Genomic DNA, 17,014 nt, shown 5'->3' with positions numbered 1-17,014 from the left:
GCAGGCCCATAGTTACAAACCTTCAGGGGAGGCTTTTACACCCCTAGCTCAGGGTAAACTCAACAGCTACTTGATTCTCTGTGCTGATAGATTTTGTTTTCTTCTAAACTACTGTTTCATTGAAGGTGTGGTTCTTTGTGAGTCTCAGCTTTATGCAAGGTCTCACTGCTCTTACTTTCCCAACTATGCGTGTGTGTGTGTGTGTGTGTGTAAATCCAGACTCCTAGCTCTATTATCAAGACCAGACCCACAGTCCCTTCCAGGGTGGTGCAGCTCACTCACCGACAGGCTTCATGTTGAGCTCCCTCTTTATTTCTGGACCCCAGAGATTTTCCAGATTCCTTGCAAACTTGGCCATGAATTTAAACGACAGTTGCTATATTTAAGCTACCATTTCTAAGGGTTTGTAGCAGGAGGATTGTCGTCATTACATAGTTGGCTCTATTGCTGGAATTTTTCAAATCTTGTTTCTATAGCTTAACTTGGGAGAGATCTTTGGCTCCTGGCGGAGTCAGCAATTCAAGGTGACACATACCATTCCTTTTGCTTTGCTTGCAGGAACAAAGTGGGGCTGTACTGTAACTGAAGAGACCTTGCTGGTGATCTGAGTGACCAAATAACTACAGTGTGGGAAACAAAAGACCAAGGAGAGAAGTGGCCCTTTAGCCACATGTCTGCAGTCAACAATGGGGCAGGCACACTCACTGAGCACATGTTCCGCGTTGGTACAAAGGAATAAGCGTGGCTTCTTTATCTCCTTTATTTTTTTACTGAAAAATAAGACACAGATACAGAAAACCACACAAAACAAATATTAAGCTTAATAACAGACCACCTTGTAACCACCACCCAGGTCAAGATCGATGTGCAGCCACCCCACAGCCTGTCCTGTGCCCAGGCCAGAGCCGCTGCTCTCCACCCAGGACATCTCTGAACAGCACATGCTACTTTCTTGCCAGTCTCTGTATGTTTTAGGCTCTCCCCCAAGGAACTGTCATGTTTGGACACTAGCGACCAGGGAGCTGGCACCACTAACCCACTAAAGCACGTTCTTTTAGTGTGCCCAACACCATGGTGAAATAAAGTGCCATCTTCACCGGAGATGTGCAATGTTCCCAGGGCCTCCACCTGTCCAGAGCTCATAGAGAGGCATGCACTGACAGCCTGGGTGAGCTGTTTGCCTCAAGTCACGTGGGTAAGGAGGAGTGTTTTTTTTACCTGGAACCCATGGGTCTCTCATCAGCCTGTTTTCCCCTTGAGTCTTCATCCCCACGTAGGGGATGTGAGCTGTGCACTACATCTCGTTCCAGTGTTTACCTTATTTCTTATAGTTGCCCAGTTCACAAAAATGAGTGTTTATCCACCGCAGTTACATCTTGTTTTTCTACATAAAAATACATGAATCCAGACAAGACAAAAACCTCAGCCAGCGTGCTAGGTGGTGGTCCCACTCACCAGCTAATCAGCGGCCAGAGGTTATGAGACAGATGTACCTGGAGGAATACAGCAGGAGCCAATCACAGTGAATCTGCTGGTGGTGAAGAGGGGGCAGCAAATTCATTTAATGCAAATTTGAAGAGAGAAAAGATGAAAAAGATGATGGAGAAGAACACGGAGGTAGGTTCATCTTAAGAATGCTCTTTAGGACATATATTGCCCACAACGTACATAAAACTTCCTCTGAGCAAACTAAATTCGCTTTGTTCTTTCTGGTAGACAAAGCTTTATGGCCTTTTTCTCTTTGACCACCAGGAGTCTCAGAGCCACATCCGCAGCCTGTTCTGGAGACCGTAGGTGCTTGGGGTATCATCTCTGCACCTTTGTTCTTCCTATTCTCTCTGCTTTACATTTCAAAGTGTTTTCTGAGCTTAAAATCAGCAGAAGAAAGCCAAAAGAAAAGACTGGCAGATCAGCAAAAATTTTAAAACTTCTCCATGAAAAAGGAAAACATACACACTAACCGAGACAGTGTGGTACTGAGGATAGTCCTGTGGATCAACTGAACAGAGTCCAGAAGTAAATGATGGCATTTACAGTCAAATGTTTTTTGACAAGGAGGCCAGACAGTTTAATGGGTGAAGGGTCTTTCCAACAAATGCTGGGACAACTGGATAATCACCTGCAATTAGAATTAAGTAGGACCCCTACCTCATATGTATACAAAAGTTAACTCAAAATGGATCAAACTTAAATGTAAGAGCTAAAACTACAAAACTTTTAGAAGAAAGCAGGGGTAAATCATCATGACCTTGGATTAGGCAACAGTTTCCAAAAAAATAGATTAGAGTCCATCAAAATTAAAAACCCCTGTGCTTCAAAGGATACCATCCAGAAAGTAAAAACAAATATCTACAAAATATATCTGATACGGGTCTTTCGTCTAGAATATAAAAAGAACTCTTACAACTCAATCATATAAAGAACAGTAAAGAAAAATAGAGGGTCTGAATGAATAAAAATTTTTCCAAAGGAGATACACAGATGGCCAACAAGCACTGAAGATTTAAGTGAGGAAGCAAATCACCTTTTAGCAATGCAAAACAAAATCATAAAATAAATTATTCTGGCCCTGGGTCCACAACTAAAAATTGTGTTCATACCAATTTCCTGGAATCATGGAATGCAAATAGAAAGAGTGTGCCGAAGCCAAGATGCCTCTCATTCACTCTTAAAATACTGAGTACCCACTATGTGTGGGAAGCTGGCTCCTGTTGAGGAGATAAAATTTATTTATCTTTTTTTTTTAAAGATTTTATTTCTTTATTTGACAGAGAGAGACACAGCGAGAGAGAGAACACAAGCAGGGGGAGTGGGAGAGGGAGAAGCAGGCCTCCTACCGAGCAGGGAGCCTGATGTGGGGCTCGATCCCAGGACCCCGGGACCACGACCCCAGCTGAAGGCAGAGGCCTAACGACTGAGCCACCCAGGCACCCCGAGGAGATAAAGTTGAAAATAAAATCTTCTCCCCAATATAAAGGTAGTAAAGAAAACACTTGTGATTATCAGATAAGCCTTACACCAGAATGTGATGTGCATCACAGGCAAATGACAAAGACAGAAAGAAATCTCACCCTTTCGGTGTTAGCTAATCGGGTACAATCTGTCTCAATGTAAACAGTAATAACTAGTCCTCCAGTAAGAGGACTAGACAGTACCACTGATCACACATAGTTCATCCTCTCTACCTAGTAAGTGGGATGACTATCTAGGTCATCTATTTGGTTTATCCAGAGTAAAAACACACTTCTCATACCTTTACGACAGGAGTTAGTTGTGCAACTTTGGAACAAGGCGCCCATTAAAGTTAGTCTCCTAGGAAACTGGGAGATTGGGCGCTTTCTCTCTGGATGTTTACACTGCAAACAGATGGCTCCAGGAGCCCTTGAGCAAGGTTTTTCTAGGTTCTAGGTCGTAAAGCTGACCCAGGGCCTAGCTAATCTTCAAAAGGAATTAGGTACATTTCAAAGAATACTTACAGTGATCACCTTTCTAAACTATATGCTCAAAAAGGAGAGGGAAATATTTTCACAGGAAGAATTAAGCGTCTTTTTAATCTGCGTTTTATAGTCCTACACGTTACCGACACACTGTGTAGGTAAGACGCCGCCCAGTGCAAGGCTGGCCGCTGAGGAACAGGATCTCGCACAGCTTTAGCGGTGGCTCGCAGGGGGAAGCCAGGGGCCGGGTTAACCGAGAAGTGTTAGTTCCAGTCAGTCTTCCAAAGCGGGATTGATTAAGAGTGCACAAGGATGCGTGGAAGCAGCAAGGTTTTGGGCTGAAGGATTCAAAGACGGAGCATGAATTCTTTCCACCGAAGGGAGGCTGGGTCTTTGGGAAGCTCCGTAATGACCGCTGAAACCACGTGCGTGGCTGCAGACTCCCGGGACACCAAACCGCACGCTGAAGCAAGGTGTGAGGTGTGATCTCGGCGCTCTTGGGCCAGGACCGAACCAGGCGGCGACCCTGCGGGAAGAATGCCCGCCGAGCACCCCGCCCCACGCCAACGCCGACACACAGCACGTGGAAGCGCTTTGTCCGCCACCGGCCAGACCCAGGACGCCCGCTCCTTCCCAGTGCCGGCCGGCGTCGTATACCCTCCCCTTCTCCGAGGGGCGGACACCGCCCGGAACTGCGCGTAGCACACGGACTACAGGCGCCACGGGCGATAGACCGAGACCGACCCAAAAGTGACCACGCACCCCTCCCCCGCCCACGTGACCTTCTGGGGCTGGCCCGGCTCCACCCCCCGCCACGCCAAGAACAGACGCGGAGCCGCCTTCGCGGTCTTCTGCGCAGGCGCAGACCTTGACTCGCGGCTGGTGACGCAATCCTGCGCGGACTCGGGCCCCGAGCGTACGTCTAATCACGTAACCCTGCCCGAACGGCCGCCGCAGTCGGACGTGCGCGCGCAGCCCCGACCCCCAGCCACGGGAGGGGGCGGGGCCGTCTGGGGGTGGGGCGGGCCCCGCGGCGGCCAATCGGCGGCGCCCGCGCTGTTGTCCCGCCCCGCCCAGCCGGCCGTCGGTCCCCGGGGGCCTCGTCCGGTGGACGTGCGGTAGCGGCGGCGGCTACGCCGGCTGGGAGGTGAGTGTGTGGCCCGCGGGCCGTCCGGGCTTCTCGCCGCAGCCGCTGCCTCCCGACTTGTCCGGGCGTGGCGAGCGGGCCGGCCGCGCGTGCCTTTGAGGAGAAGCGGCGGGCCTTGGGGGCGCAGGAGTCGGGGGCGTCCCGGGGTCGGAGGTCCAGGCCCGATCACGCGGGCGCCGTGGATGCCCGCGGCCCAGCAGGCACCGGATCCGTTTGCAGAGGGGCGTGTGTCCCTCTAAAGTGTGCGGGTCAGAGGGGCCGAGGGGGCGGGGGCGTGCGCCGTCGGAGCGCGATGCGGACCCGGACGCGGCCGGGCGGGAGCGCCGCACCCTCCTTAGTGCGGAGGAGCGGCGGAGAACGGCCGGCGGGAGGGAGATGCTCGGGGACGGAGGTGCGGCCGAGCGCCAGCCAATTACAGTGGGAGATGCAGCTGTCACCCAGGCCAGAGGATTCTTGTCGCCATGATCACTGCCTTTCCTTCCTGTGCTCAGACAGGATGGGAAATCATGCTCAGAAACCACTTTATTGATTGACTCAGAAATCGCTGTCAGGCCGCCTGTAGGTTCGCACGTCTGCTTAAGGGCCCGGTTGGCAGAGGTTTGGGGAAGTGGAGGGCTGCTGGTGAGGATGGACAGCGGGTTGAGCAAGCCCTCTGCAGCCATTTCTCCGAGGCTGGGGCTGGAATCAGTGACAGTCCTGGGCGTAGTGTACCGCCCCTCCCCCGCCTCACCCATCTGAGCTTGGTGGGTGTTTAGAGTTGACTGTGGAGTCTTCTTCCGGTGACTGCTCAGGTCTCCTGGATGTTCTTGTTACAGTTGAACTCTCAGAGGACAGTCTTTTTTCATGTTTGGGGGTGGCTAGTGGTTGTAGGAAGCCAGCTGTAGCCCCAGGTACTGGAAACAGTATCACTGGTGGGACTGGAGAACTGGGTAGAGGTGAGGCTCGTTTTCCAGGGAAGATGAAGACAAGTTCTGCCCTAGACATGTTGAATCTGAGGCAACATCTAAGATCTGGCTGAAGGGGGATAGAAGGAGGACAGGTACTTTGGACGGGTGGTGGAGATTTAGAACTAAAACGTACTGTGAAAAGGGAGGTAGAATCTAGAGCATAAGGTTGGGTGCATCTTGAGAAAGTACCTAGTCAGGGATTCTGAGGAAAGAGTAGCTCCATTAAAGCAGAAGTGACCCATGCTGGTGTGGGGTGCCACGGAAGCCAGGGGGAGGAGACCTTGGAGTGGGGAGTGCAGTCTGCAGTGTCCACAGACGTGGAAAGATCTAGGGAGGAAAAGCAGCTCTTTGCATTTGGCACTGCTGAGGTGAGGGGCATGCTGAGCAGTTTCAGTGTGAGTCCAGAGTCCCACCAGGCCCAGGCTCAAGTGCCAGCCCGACCACTTACTGTTACCTTGTTAGTTCCTCTTCTGTGAAATGGGGATGGTAACAGCGACAGTGGCACCTAGGCCTGGTGTATGGGAAGCCAGTAGCAAGTAGCTTACAAGCCTCCGGTGAGGCTGTAAGCACTTGGCATGTTTGTACTCACTGGAGCCTCGTGGGCTCTGGCAGTTTTCTACAAAGGAGCAGACTCTGGTTCAGAGAAACTAAGTTACTTGCTCAAGGTAGCACAGCTCGTGAAATTATTCTCATAGAGTAGCGGTAATTCACTTATGAGGTGTTTAGGGGTGCTGGAAATGGCCGTGGATTGTGGACTACTTTTTTATGAAGTTTTCCTCATGGAAAGTAGTTATTTATTTAGTTGGTTGTTTTCATTTTTTTTCCTTTTTTTTTAAAAGAAATTTATTTTTGTCAGAGAGAGAGAGAGTGCGTGCGCACAAGCAGGGAGAGCGGCAGGCAGAGGGAGAGGCAGGCTCCTGCTGAGCAAGGAGCCCGATGCGGGACTTGATCCCAGGACCCTGGGATCATGACCTGAGCTGAAGGCAGACACCTAACCGACTGAGCCACCCAGGCGTCCCAAGTTGGTTGTTTTCTTTCTTTCTTATTTTATTTTATTTTATCTTATCTTATTTTATCATATTTTATTTTATTTCTTTATGAGAGAGAGAGAGCATGGGGAGGAGCAGAGGGAGAGGGAGAAGCAGGCTCCCGGCTGAGCAGGGAGCCCGATGCGGGACTCGATTCCAGGACCCTGGGATCATGACCTGAGCTGAAGGCAATCAACTTACTGAGCCACCCAGGCACCCCAAGTTGATTGTTTTCAAAGGCAGACATGATTCTCTAAGGTTTGGTGGACACGTGTTTTGTTTTAATTATTTGGTTTCCTGGTCAAAGAGCTAGAGATTATTATTGCTGTAAGTTCTGTTACGGTTTTGAGGTCTGTGTCTGTAAGCAAGTTAGAAAATGACTTAGATAAGCAATTACTGCTGTACTATATTTCATTAAGCGTCACTTTGGTCAATTATGTTTATCATTGGGAGAAACCCTAGTAATATTTTTTGTGTGTGTGCAAACATTATCTTATGAGGGGGCATTAGGACTTCACTTTAGAACCCTCTAAGAAGTGGTGTGATTTATATCTTTAGCTGAGGAAAGCTACGTTTTGGCTGTTAATCAGTTTATATCCTCTAGAGAACTGAAATAATCCTAATTTTTAATCCTTTCATTTCAGTGTTTGCTCAGGCTTGAATAATTCTTGTTTCTGTTTTCAGAGCTGTTATTAGAAAGAAGAAACATGGAAAGTGGCGCAGTTCTGCTGGAATCCAAATCCTCACCGTTCAACCTTCTGCATGAAATGCATCAACTACGCCTTCTCGGTCACCTGTGTGATGTGACTGTCAGTGTGGAGTACCAGGGCGTCCGCGAAGAGTTCATGGCTCATAAGGCGGTGCTGGCAGCCACCAGCAAGTTTTTTAAGGAGATGTTCCTTAATGAGAAGACTGTGGATGGTACGAGGACTAACGTCTACCTAAATGAAGTGCAAGTCGTTGACTTTGCCTCGTTTCTCGAGTTTGTGTACACTGCAAAGGTACAGGTAGAAGAAGATCGGGTGCAGCGAATGCTGGAAATGGCTGAGAAACTAAAATGTCTGGACTTATCGGAAACTTGTTTTCAGTTGAAGAAACAGATGTTAGAGTCTGTACTTCTGGAGTTGCAGAACTTCTCTGAGTCTCCGGAGGCAGAAGGGAGCAGTGGCTCCCAAGCTGCTGTTGCTCCCGACCCCAGGGCAAGTCCCCCCGGGGACAGTCCTCTCCCTAATGGCCTCGGGGATTCCTCAGATCCCCTAGTGGAGACAATCAGCAATGGCGTGTTGCCAGATGTGCCCCCGAGGAAGTCCAAGGAGAAGCCAGACAAGAAAAAAGAGGCAGTTAAGCCTCCCTACCCAAAAATCAGAAGGGCCAGCGGAAGGCTGGCTGGAAGAAAGGTGTTTGTGGAAATCCCTAAAAAGAAATACACGAGAAGGCTGCGGGAGCAGCAGAAAAGTGCCGAGGACGACATAGGGGACACCTGCGGCCCCCAGGACCCCGACCCGGAGGCCATGGGAGCAGAGATGGAGCCCGTCCCGAAACGTGAGGAGTGCGGCGTGGGGGTGGGGGTGGAGGCGGCACAGGTGCTGCCGAAAGCAGGCGGCAGGGAGGACGCAGGCCGCGGGGAGGGGGAGGACGACGACGACGAGGACGAGGAGGGCGAGAAGAGGAAGAGCAACTTCAAGTGCACTATCTGTGAAAAAGCCTTTCTGTACGAGAAGAGCTTCCTGAAGCACATCCGGCACCACCACGGGGTGGCCACCGAGGTGGTGCATCGCTGCGACACGTGCGGCCAGACCTTTGCCAACCGCTGCAACCTCAAGAGCCACCAGCGCCACGTGCACAGCAGCGAGCGCCACTTCCCGTGCGAGCTATGCGGCAAGAAGTTCAAGAGGAAGAAGGACGTCAAGCGGCACGTGGTGCAGGTGCACGAGGGCGGTGGCGAGCGGCACCAGTGCCAGCAGTGCGGAAAGGGCCTGAGCTCCAAGACGGCGCTGCGGCTGCACGAGCGGACGCACACGGGCCACAAGCCGTACGGCTGCACCGAATGCGAGGCCAAGTTCTCGCAGCCCTCGGCGCTGAAGACCCACATGAGGTAGGGCCGCGGCCGCCGGGCCGGAGCCGCTGCGAGGCTGCTCCTTGCCTGCCATGCGGCCTGTTTCTGTGCTGGGGCTGGGGGTGTGGAGAGATGGAGGTCGTTCTAGGGTTTGACCCGCGTGGCTGTGTCTGCAGACGTTCCACTTCGTAATTTGTGCCCTCTAGAAATGGGGGGCGGGGCTGCTTTGGGACGTCTGTGAATTCTCTTCTCCACTCAGCCTTCCTACAGGCCCCAGGCTGATGGCCGTCCCCCTCACCCTGTGCCCAGTGCCAGCGCAGAAGCCTGGACACGGAACCCAGGTCCTGCCTGTCTTGTCGCACGGCCACTGCAGGCCAGGCTCTCCCGATCCCAGAGTAGCCTCTGGAGCTTACGGTGCCCGCCATGCTTATGCTTGAGGGCCGTTCGGGCTAACGACCATCATTGCTGTTTTCCTGACTCTTCATTGAGAACTTGGGCCTGTGACCAGCTGGGTCCCACGGTCCCATTAAAGACCTCCGTGAGAGGACGTTTAGGGCTTTAGGACACTCCTCTGGTCGTAGGTGTTCGTTCTCAGGGCTTGGAAAGTGCCATTGGTTAGTCTAACTGCCAGAATCAGGACAGTGTTTTCTGTTCATAATTTTTGAACTGTAGGTGGGGTACACCAGTTTTTAAATAGGTTTCCTTCCAGTGCTGACTGTTCATGCTTGAAATCCAGACAAGCAGTTTCTCCTCTATTGTAGACCTGCCGTCAGGCTGGGGCATCTTTGGGGTGGTAGCATGGCGTTCATTGTCTTTTTACTCTGTGATCAGTTAAAACCTTGGCGTAGGAAGTGCGCAGTGAGTTGTGGTTGATGGCTGCTTCGTACTGGTTGTGAAACTCAAATGCTGGTGCATGCTCCTCAGAAACCAGCTTTCCTCAGCATTTTGAAACTGTTCTTTCTGGACTGGTCACGTCGTCTTAGGAATCGACAATAATGTTTTTGATCACACGGTGCTTGGTCAGCCGTAGTCCCCAGGCTGTCTGGTCGATCTGATGGGGAAGCTTTGCAAATACTGCACGGTACTATTCAGTGGTGAAGAGAGCGAGCAAAGGCGAGTGTCTGCTGGCCAGGGTCGTGCAGCGCCCCCCGCCCGGCCAGCCTCCCGCAGAAATGGACTTGGGGATGGAGGTCGTGGGCCTGTGTATTTCCACTTCAGCTGTTCCCATTCGGTCTCTTGGAATAACCGTCTTTGCAGGCTAGCGTGGAAATTGTATTGCAAAGTGAGCTTTGAGATATATCCTAAGTTATCATCTGAATGTTGTACTTTCAGAATTCATACAGGGGAAAAACCTTTTGTCTGTGATGAATGTGGTGCAAGATTCACTCAGAACCACATGCTGATTTATCATAAAAGGTGTCACACAGGTAAATACTCAATGCTGTTGTGCTTGAATGTCTTTCTAGCTGTAGAAGAAACTGCCATTTAATATAGAAGCTGGCATCTACCAAAGTGGTGCAGGCTAAGGCCGTGATATAGCTTTTGCATCTCATAAGTGAGCAAGAACAACCAGCTCACACATGCCCGGGGCTCCGGTGCTGGCGTGCTTGTGGCGGAGGCCTGTGCACACTGGGCGCTGGGAGCCGGCATGCGAGTCTGATGTATCCAGAGGTGTGAAACAGCTCCTCTGTTCTAGCCCCAGATTCCATTTCCAGGAATCTGCCTTAAGGAAGTTGTTCAAAATACGGGAAAAGCTATAGGCTGTCATCCCCCTTCTTGCTCTCCCTAATAACAGAGCACTGAAACAGCCTGATTGTCCAACCACAAGGAAGTGGTCCAGTAAACTGGTAAATCCATCCCTTCCCGGCGCCCGATTGGGCCACTCCCAGGTCTCTGAACGTTAGGAAAAACACCTGTGCTTGGATGTGGACTGGAAAATGCACAATTACGCAGACAGCTAATCCCAGCTACATTGAAAACCTGCACATAAAAGACTGGATGAAAATAAATTGCTATATGTTTGAGGTGGTGGGATTATCTCATTTCTATTTTTCAAAATTTTGCGATGTGATTTTATTACATGAGGGAGAAAATTTAAGTTGACTTTATTCAAATTCAGCACAGCGATGCTGAGGTTTAGAACCTTGTATAGGATACAGAATCTAACTGTTGTACACTGCTATTATCATACTAACCCAGTTCTTTCTTGCTTGCATTTTAAAATTTGTATCTCTAAACACTGCCATGTGAGCCTCAAGTTCAAATGCAGGCGAGGCAGAGCTGAGGCATTTAATGATGGGAATTACTGAGACTCTAAAATGAGAATTGGTGCCTAATGGAAGATTGGGGGTGGAGGTGAGGTCAGGTCACACCGAAGCATTAAGCGAGAACCAGTCATTTTATGAAAATATTAATGTACTCAGGTTCTGTTAACACCAGTATTTTTATTTTGATGTTTGTAAAGTCAGGGGTACACCTAATAATCGGATGAGTCGGATTTGTGGGATTAAAAGACTCAAACTATACAACATGAAGTGGGAACATTTTTCTCCTATTCTGTAACCCAGCCCAGGTTGATTGGAGTTGCTGCCCCAGAGCAGCCATGCATACGTGTCCAAGTAAAAACTTCCTCTCCTCTCAAGGGGCTTTTGCCCCGATAAAGTGCCACATGAATGCTGCTTTGAAAAATCCAACAATTCCCCCAAACAGGTTGTAAGGTTAATTTCTTGTTTGGAATGACTAAGTTTCCAAAATGTGGGCTGACTGAATGATCTAATTCTAGGCTATGGGATTCCCAAGGCCATTTTACCTGAACTTTGAGGAAGTAGCAGGCATCTTACACGAATAGATGTTTTAGGACAGTTTTAACTAGAAGCTGTCACGTGCTGCCCAGCACGGTGCTTCTGAGTTCATGTGTGTTCTAGAGTGTGGGCCAGCTTGTCAGGTGTTCTGGTGCCTTATCGTTTCTAACTTTCCGTCTCATCTTTTCGTGTAGGTGAAAGACCTTTTATGTGTGAAACATGTGGCAAGAGTTTTGCTTCTAAGGAGTATTTAAAACATCACAATAGAATCCATACTGGATCCAAACCCTTTAAATGTGAAGTTTGTTTCAGGACTTTTGCCCAGCGGAATTCGCTCTACCAGCACATTAAAGTCCATACAGGTATGGCTGGCGTGTCGTCAGGGAAGGGAGTTCAGTGTGGCAAGGATAATGTCCCAAAAGTTTTTGATTTACTAGAAAACTGTTTGGAATTTAGCGTTGTTTTGTGTGTCATAATAGCATTTTTAAATTTCTGAGTTTCTAGTTTCTGGCCCTGACAAACTGGAAAGGTATGAGTGTTTGGATGTGGATATGCAGACATTTTTAACATTTTCAGATTAGAAGTCAGGGTAATGGTCTATACATATTCGTGTACACACACACATAAATCCAGTTATTATGGGACTTGGAATTTTATATTCCATTACTGCGGAAAACAGGTGAACTTCTGTAGACGTAGTACCAGCTTTTGGCTTTGGCCCTTTTTGGGTGGAGACCATAAATCCTGGTATTAGAGGGATAGATTTGTACCTGTCAGTTGACTCTCGAGTCGTTCCCAGCATAGTCTCCCTGCTGCTGCTTGCCAGTGGGCCCCAGCAGCATGACTGCAGAGCATTTCAGAACTCAGCACAGTAGGCTGGGGAGACCAACCAGTGGCTTTCTTCCCTTCCCATCTCAGGGGAACGTCCTTATTGCTGTGACCAGTGTGGGAAGCAGTTCACCCAGCTCAACGCTCTCCAGCGTCACCATCGCATCCACACGGGGGAGAAGCCATTCATGTGTAACGCGTGCGGGCGGACATTCACCGACAAGTCCACCCTCCGGCGGCATACCTCGGTAAGCAGTGGCGCGGCTTCCGCGGGGCCTGTCGCTGGTCCCCAGGTACACGTAATCTAGACAGTCAGAAATGCCGGCCATCATTCCATACGGTGGTCGTCGAAGATAGTGGGCCTTTCCTTTTCGGGTTTTCCCTGCAGGGAGTACATTCCCAGTGTGAGCGGAGAACCGAGTCTCAGGGCCCCAAAGGCACAATCTGTGATAAATGAGATTTGGCCATTAGTGAAAGGGTATTTTGCTACGGTGGAAACTAAATTTAAGTTGAAAAGAGACCATTGTTTTGAAAGATGCACTTGTTCAGAGACACGTTGTGACTTCTGTTTTGTGTTTGATTTGTAGATACATGATAAGAATACTCCATGGAAGTCTTTCCTTGTTATTGTAGATGGCTCACCCAAGAATGATGACGCGCACAAGACCGAGCAGCCGGATGAAGAATATACGCCATCCAAACTTTCAGATAAATTGCTGTCTTTTGCAGAAAATGGCCATTTTCACAACCTCGCCACAGTCCAAGGCACTGTACCCACGGTGCACGAGAACAGTTCTGCAGACACGGCCTGCAAGTCGGACGATTGCGTGGTGTCTCAGGACACGCTGCTGGCCACCACCATCAGTGAGCTTAGCGAGCTGACTCCGCAGACAGACCCGATGCCCGCACAGCTTCACTCGCTGACTGACATGGAATGAGAGCTTAATTACCTGCCAAGCAGATCCTACGCTGCGTCTCCGCGTGTGTGATTGCTGTATGCAGGTTAATGTCAGGGGCTAAGGTGAAAAACTGTCTGTGGGCAGAGTGAGCAAGAATACCTTCTGCACATTTTCCTGAATCTCTGCTAACTTGCACGTCTTTATCAAAGCATTTTTAGAGCTTCCCCTTAAAAATCCCAGTCTGCATGATCTCAGCGACGCTTGATCGACAAACAAGGCAGTTAACATGATCTCACTGGATCCTGGTGCAGGTTATATGCATAATGCTTGTCCTGATGTGTAGGAAGTTTGGACAACTACGTAACTGTAGAATACAGAGCCCTGGCCCAGCTCATGAAGTTACTGTTAGTGATCTCCCTGGTCTCTCAGCCTGCCTTACCCTTCTGTGTGGGTTTAATTCTCTGATAATTTTAAGCTATTTTTCTAGCAAGCTGAAATAAAACTGGGACCATGTATTTTCAGCTCTTTCCTGTTGAACAGAAGCAAGTCCATTTTGTTCTGGAGACCCTTGAGTTGTACTGAAGAAATGGATGGTTGCATTCATTCCCCTCCACCTCCTGTCTGTAGGTACTAAAAAAGGAATGACAAATTGAACACTTGAAAAATGGCTTCGTATAATCTGTACTCAGAGCACATTCACAGCTAGGAAGTTGGCCATAGAATAACTGCTGAAATGAAGTGTGGCTGTTGGGTTTCATTCCTAAAGTCTGATTAGGTAAAAGCTGTCCTACCAAAGATTCTAGCAGCAAATGGTGTAGTAGGTTTTGCAGAGGTGTGAAAGTGAAGTAAGAGGCTTTAGAACACTTGAAACACTGTGGAGTCCTTTTATTCACAAGTAGCAATGAGGTGATCTGGCAAATCTTAGAACACAGAGTGTTAGTATTTTTGGCTGGGTTTTCCTGACTTTGTGATTTTCAGAAACCTAGAATTTCTCATTTACGTATCAAGAGCTTGAAACAGGCAAGTAATTCCCACACATTTGTTTCCTTGGGAACATGTGAGCATATAAGCAGAAGGGACCAAAAGCCTTGGAGTGTCTTTGATTACGCCTTAAGAGTGGATTGTGAAGAACCAGAAACTTTGTCTTCAGTGCTCCGCTGGCCGCCTGCTTAAAATGAATTTGCAGTGAAGTTAATTCTGCTGTATTTGCTAAGCCTGATTCTTGGTTCCAGTGGCTTGGGTGTGTTGCCGCATGCTAAGTGCTTTGACTCACATGTAACCCTAAACATAATAATTTAAAGAGAGAACCCCGAAGAATTATTTTGTTCACTAGTTGCTCTTTTTCTTACGTTTTAATTTATTAAACTGGCTGTGAAAACGTTCACTTTCTGAGAGGTACTTTATCCTAAGTTCCAGGATGAAGACACAGTTGCACTATGCCAGAAAGTAATGTGGGAAGACTCTCCCGAAATGCTTATTTTGTTCTAACTTATAACGTGTTAAGTAAATACGGAAGCCACTCTAAGATGTTTTAGAGGTGCTGATAACATGTTTCACACTTGCTCTTGAAGATGGCAGTACTGAATTTTCAATGATGACAGCATATCCTGGTTGTGTTTACAGAACAACAACAAAACTATCACACAACCATTTTACTTTTGGTAAGAGAATGAGCCTGCCCAGCTGATGTACTGTTTCATGGAATAAAGTCATCTTAATGAGAAGGAATTTAAATAATAGATTATTTTGTTACCTACTGGAAGAATTTTTGTCTTGAATTTTTCTTTAGAAATTCTACAAAAAATCGTTTAATGTGTTAATAAATGTTTGCTTTCTAAAAAGTTTGATAGGTCTACGGTTTATTTCCACTGTTAGAATCTAGGCTCTGTAGAAATAAGATTCTTTTTTTTTTTTAGATTTTATTTATTTGACAGAGAGAGAGACAGCGAGAGAGGGAACACAAGCAGGGGGAGTGGGAGAGCAAGAAGCAGGCTTCCAGCAGAGCAGGGAGCCCGATGTGGGTCTCGATCCCGGGACTCTGGGATCATGACCTGAGCCGAAGGCAGACGCTTACCGACTGAGCCACCCAGGCGCCCCTAGAAATAAGATTCTTAATTGGAACAAGTGTAATTCTCTTTCCATTTCATGGGTAATGAAATGTAAAATCAGGATCTGTAGTCCTAGGATTGTCTCCATAACTGCCTGGACTGCGTAATGACTCCACAGACGTGAAAGCCTGGTGGTGAGGGATGCTGGCCTCTGCCTGCAGGGGTAGTATGCCGTGTACTTGGTGCTGGGGCGGCCGCCGAAAGGCCTCTTCAGTGATGTGGCAGTCTCCGTCACGGGCATGTCTCCAACTAGACCCATTTCTCTGTCCTTCCCAGGAGGGTAAGGCTGCGCCTGAGAGCGGAGAAATGCAAAAACCCTGCAGAAGACCCAGCACAGAGGGATTTGTGGGTGTCGTACAGAAAGCAAGACTGGCCTCTGGGTATGTGGGTCCCAAAAGTGTAATCAGAAAGTGCCCAGGGTGCAGGTGCTGCTCCTCCCAGAGCATCATGAAAGGTGACTGCGGGGTGATTTTAGTGCCTTCCAAACATTTTGTGGGAAATGCTCTCAGCACAAAGTCCAAAGCATTCTGCCACCTTGGATTTTACCAAAATTTGTTGTACAGAATTTGAAGAAGAAAGCCATGTTGTGGTGGAGGTGGCTAGGGAAGACCTTTATACTTTAATAGAAATGTGGTTTTGCTGTAGGTGATAATCCAAACCAACAAATTTGGGTGTAAGTTTTAATTCTAACCTGTTCAGTTTTACACCTTGCCACACCAGGGACATTTTTTGAGACCAAATGTGTGCTTGTCTCTAACTAAACTTGATGGTGTTCATGTTACTTGAAGTAACAATATTGTTTCAATGGGGAGTATGGGGCCTGGGGCACTCATGCAAAGGGTCATTTGTTCACTTGCTGCAAATAACCAGGCAGGCTACAAACGTGGCTCAGAGGGCCATCTGGCATATCATCTAGTTGAGCCCCAGAAATCATCCACTCACTTCTGCCAATCTGTACAGGGACCCTTTACCACGGCTGGCAAAGCCAGGGTTTTTAAAACACCATGGTGGCTTCCATTAGGAAAAGATTCTGAGAAGAGACATCTGAATGAGAACTAAATGAGAATGATTAACTTCTCAGAATGCCTAGACTGAACAGCCTGTTCTACCATTCATTTTTTAAACTTGCTTTGAATTATCTTTTTTTTTTTTTTAAAGATTTTATTTATTTATTTGAGAGAGAGAATGAGACAGAGAGAGAGAGCATGAGATGGGGGAGGATCAGAGGGAGAAGCAGACTCCCCGCTGAGCAGGAAGCCCGATGCGGGACTCGATCCCAGGACTCCAGGATCATGACCCGAGCCGAAGGCAGTTGCTTAACCAACTGAGCCACCCAGGTGCCCCCTTTGAATTATCTTTAAGTTGTTGTGAATATATTGATGGACCTGACCACTGTTCTCTGAGGGGAGGAGCCGGCCCGTAAGAGCTCCTGCCCCCAACCACATCCTCCTCCTCCCCAGAACTTGAGGCCCGAAAGGCCTGTGGCTCGACCTGCCCCAGGGGCGCATGTCGCCCCATACAGACATCCTGCAGAGTTACACGAACACCCGCACTGTGAACAGACTTGAGGGACTTCAGGGTTCCTCACCCCCCCCACCTAACAGTCTTCCAGAAACCCTCCCTCCCTGCACCTGGCAGGTGACTGGGGCCTAAGGGATGCCAGCAAGAGTCCCTTGCCAGGGGTGGCCAGAAGGGATGACACCGTGCAACCCAGGGATTGCACCTACAGGCTGGAACCAAGGCTTCCTCATAAACCCTCTGCT

The 17,014-nt window shown here is 48.7% G+C and overlaps 1 protein-coding gene across 4 annotated transcripts; it reads left to right on the top strand.

Moving 5' to 3' along the window:
- Positions 1-598: 598 nt before the first annotated feature.
- GZF1 (GDNF inducible zinc finger protein 1) lies at positions 599-14,988 on the top strand. Of its 4 annotated transcripts, none has more exons than XM_064572725.1 (6): positions 599-1,617; positions 7,244-8,654; positions 9,948-10,042; positions 11,611-11,778; positions 12,335-12,492; positions 12,832-14,988. In XM_064572725.1, exons 2-6 carry the CDS (start codon positions 7,267-7,269, stop codon positions 13,180-13,182), a joined length of 2,160 nt encoding a protein of 719 aa, XP_064428795.1. In that variant the 5' UTR covers positions 599-1,617; positions 7,244-7,266; the 3' UTR covers positions 13,183-14,988. The 4 variants fall into 4 exon arrangements, with proteins under 4 accessions (XP_064428795.1, XP_064428796.1, XP_045741306.2 ...); XM_064572726.1 differs by lacking the exon at positions 599-1,617 and adding an exon at positions 2,829-2,977; XM_045885350.2 differs by lacking the exon at positions 599-1,617 and adding an exon at positions 4,406-4,584 and having other exon boundaries at positions 12,878-14,988.
- The last annotated feature ends 2,026 nt before the right edge of the window (positions 14,989-17,014 follow it).

The sequence above is a fragment of the Mirounga angustirostris genome, unplaced genomic scaffold (genome assembly GCF_029215605.1).
Source record: "Mirounga angustirostris isolate CCGP_5_RB_7025 unplaced genomic scaffold, mMirAng1.0.hap1 SCAF_10, whole genome shotgun sequence".
Lineage (NCBI taxonomy): Eukaryota > Metazoa > Chordata > Mammalia > Carnivora > Phocidae > Mirounga > Mirounga angustirostris.
The sequence above is the reverse complement of the archived record's forward strand: the minus strand, read 5'-3'. Positions and strand labels throughout refer to the sequence as shown.

What these genes read in the sequence shown, in the direction of transcription:
- GZF1 (XM_064572725.1), top strand. Translation starts at nt 7,267, where the DNA reads ATGGAAAGTGGCGCAGTTCTGCTGGAATCCAAATCCTCACCGTTCAAC. An exon ending in TCATAAAAGGTGTCACACAG is followed by an intron (nt 10,043 to 11,610) that starts GTAAATACTCAA and finishes CTTTTCGTGTAG; the next exon opens with GTGAAAGACCTTTTATGTGT. An exon ending in GCACATTAAAGTCCATACAG is followed by an intron (nt 11,779 to 12,334) that starts GTATGGCTGGCG and finishes TTCCCATCTCAG; the next exon opens with GGGAACGTCCTTATTGCTGT.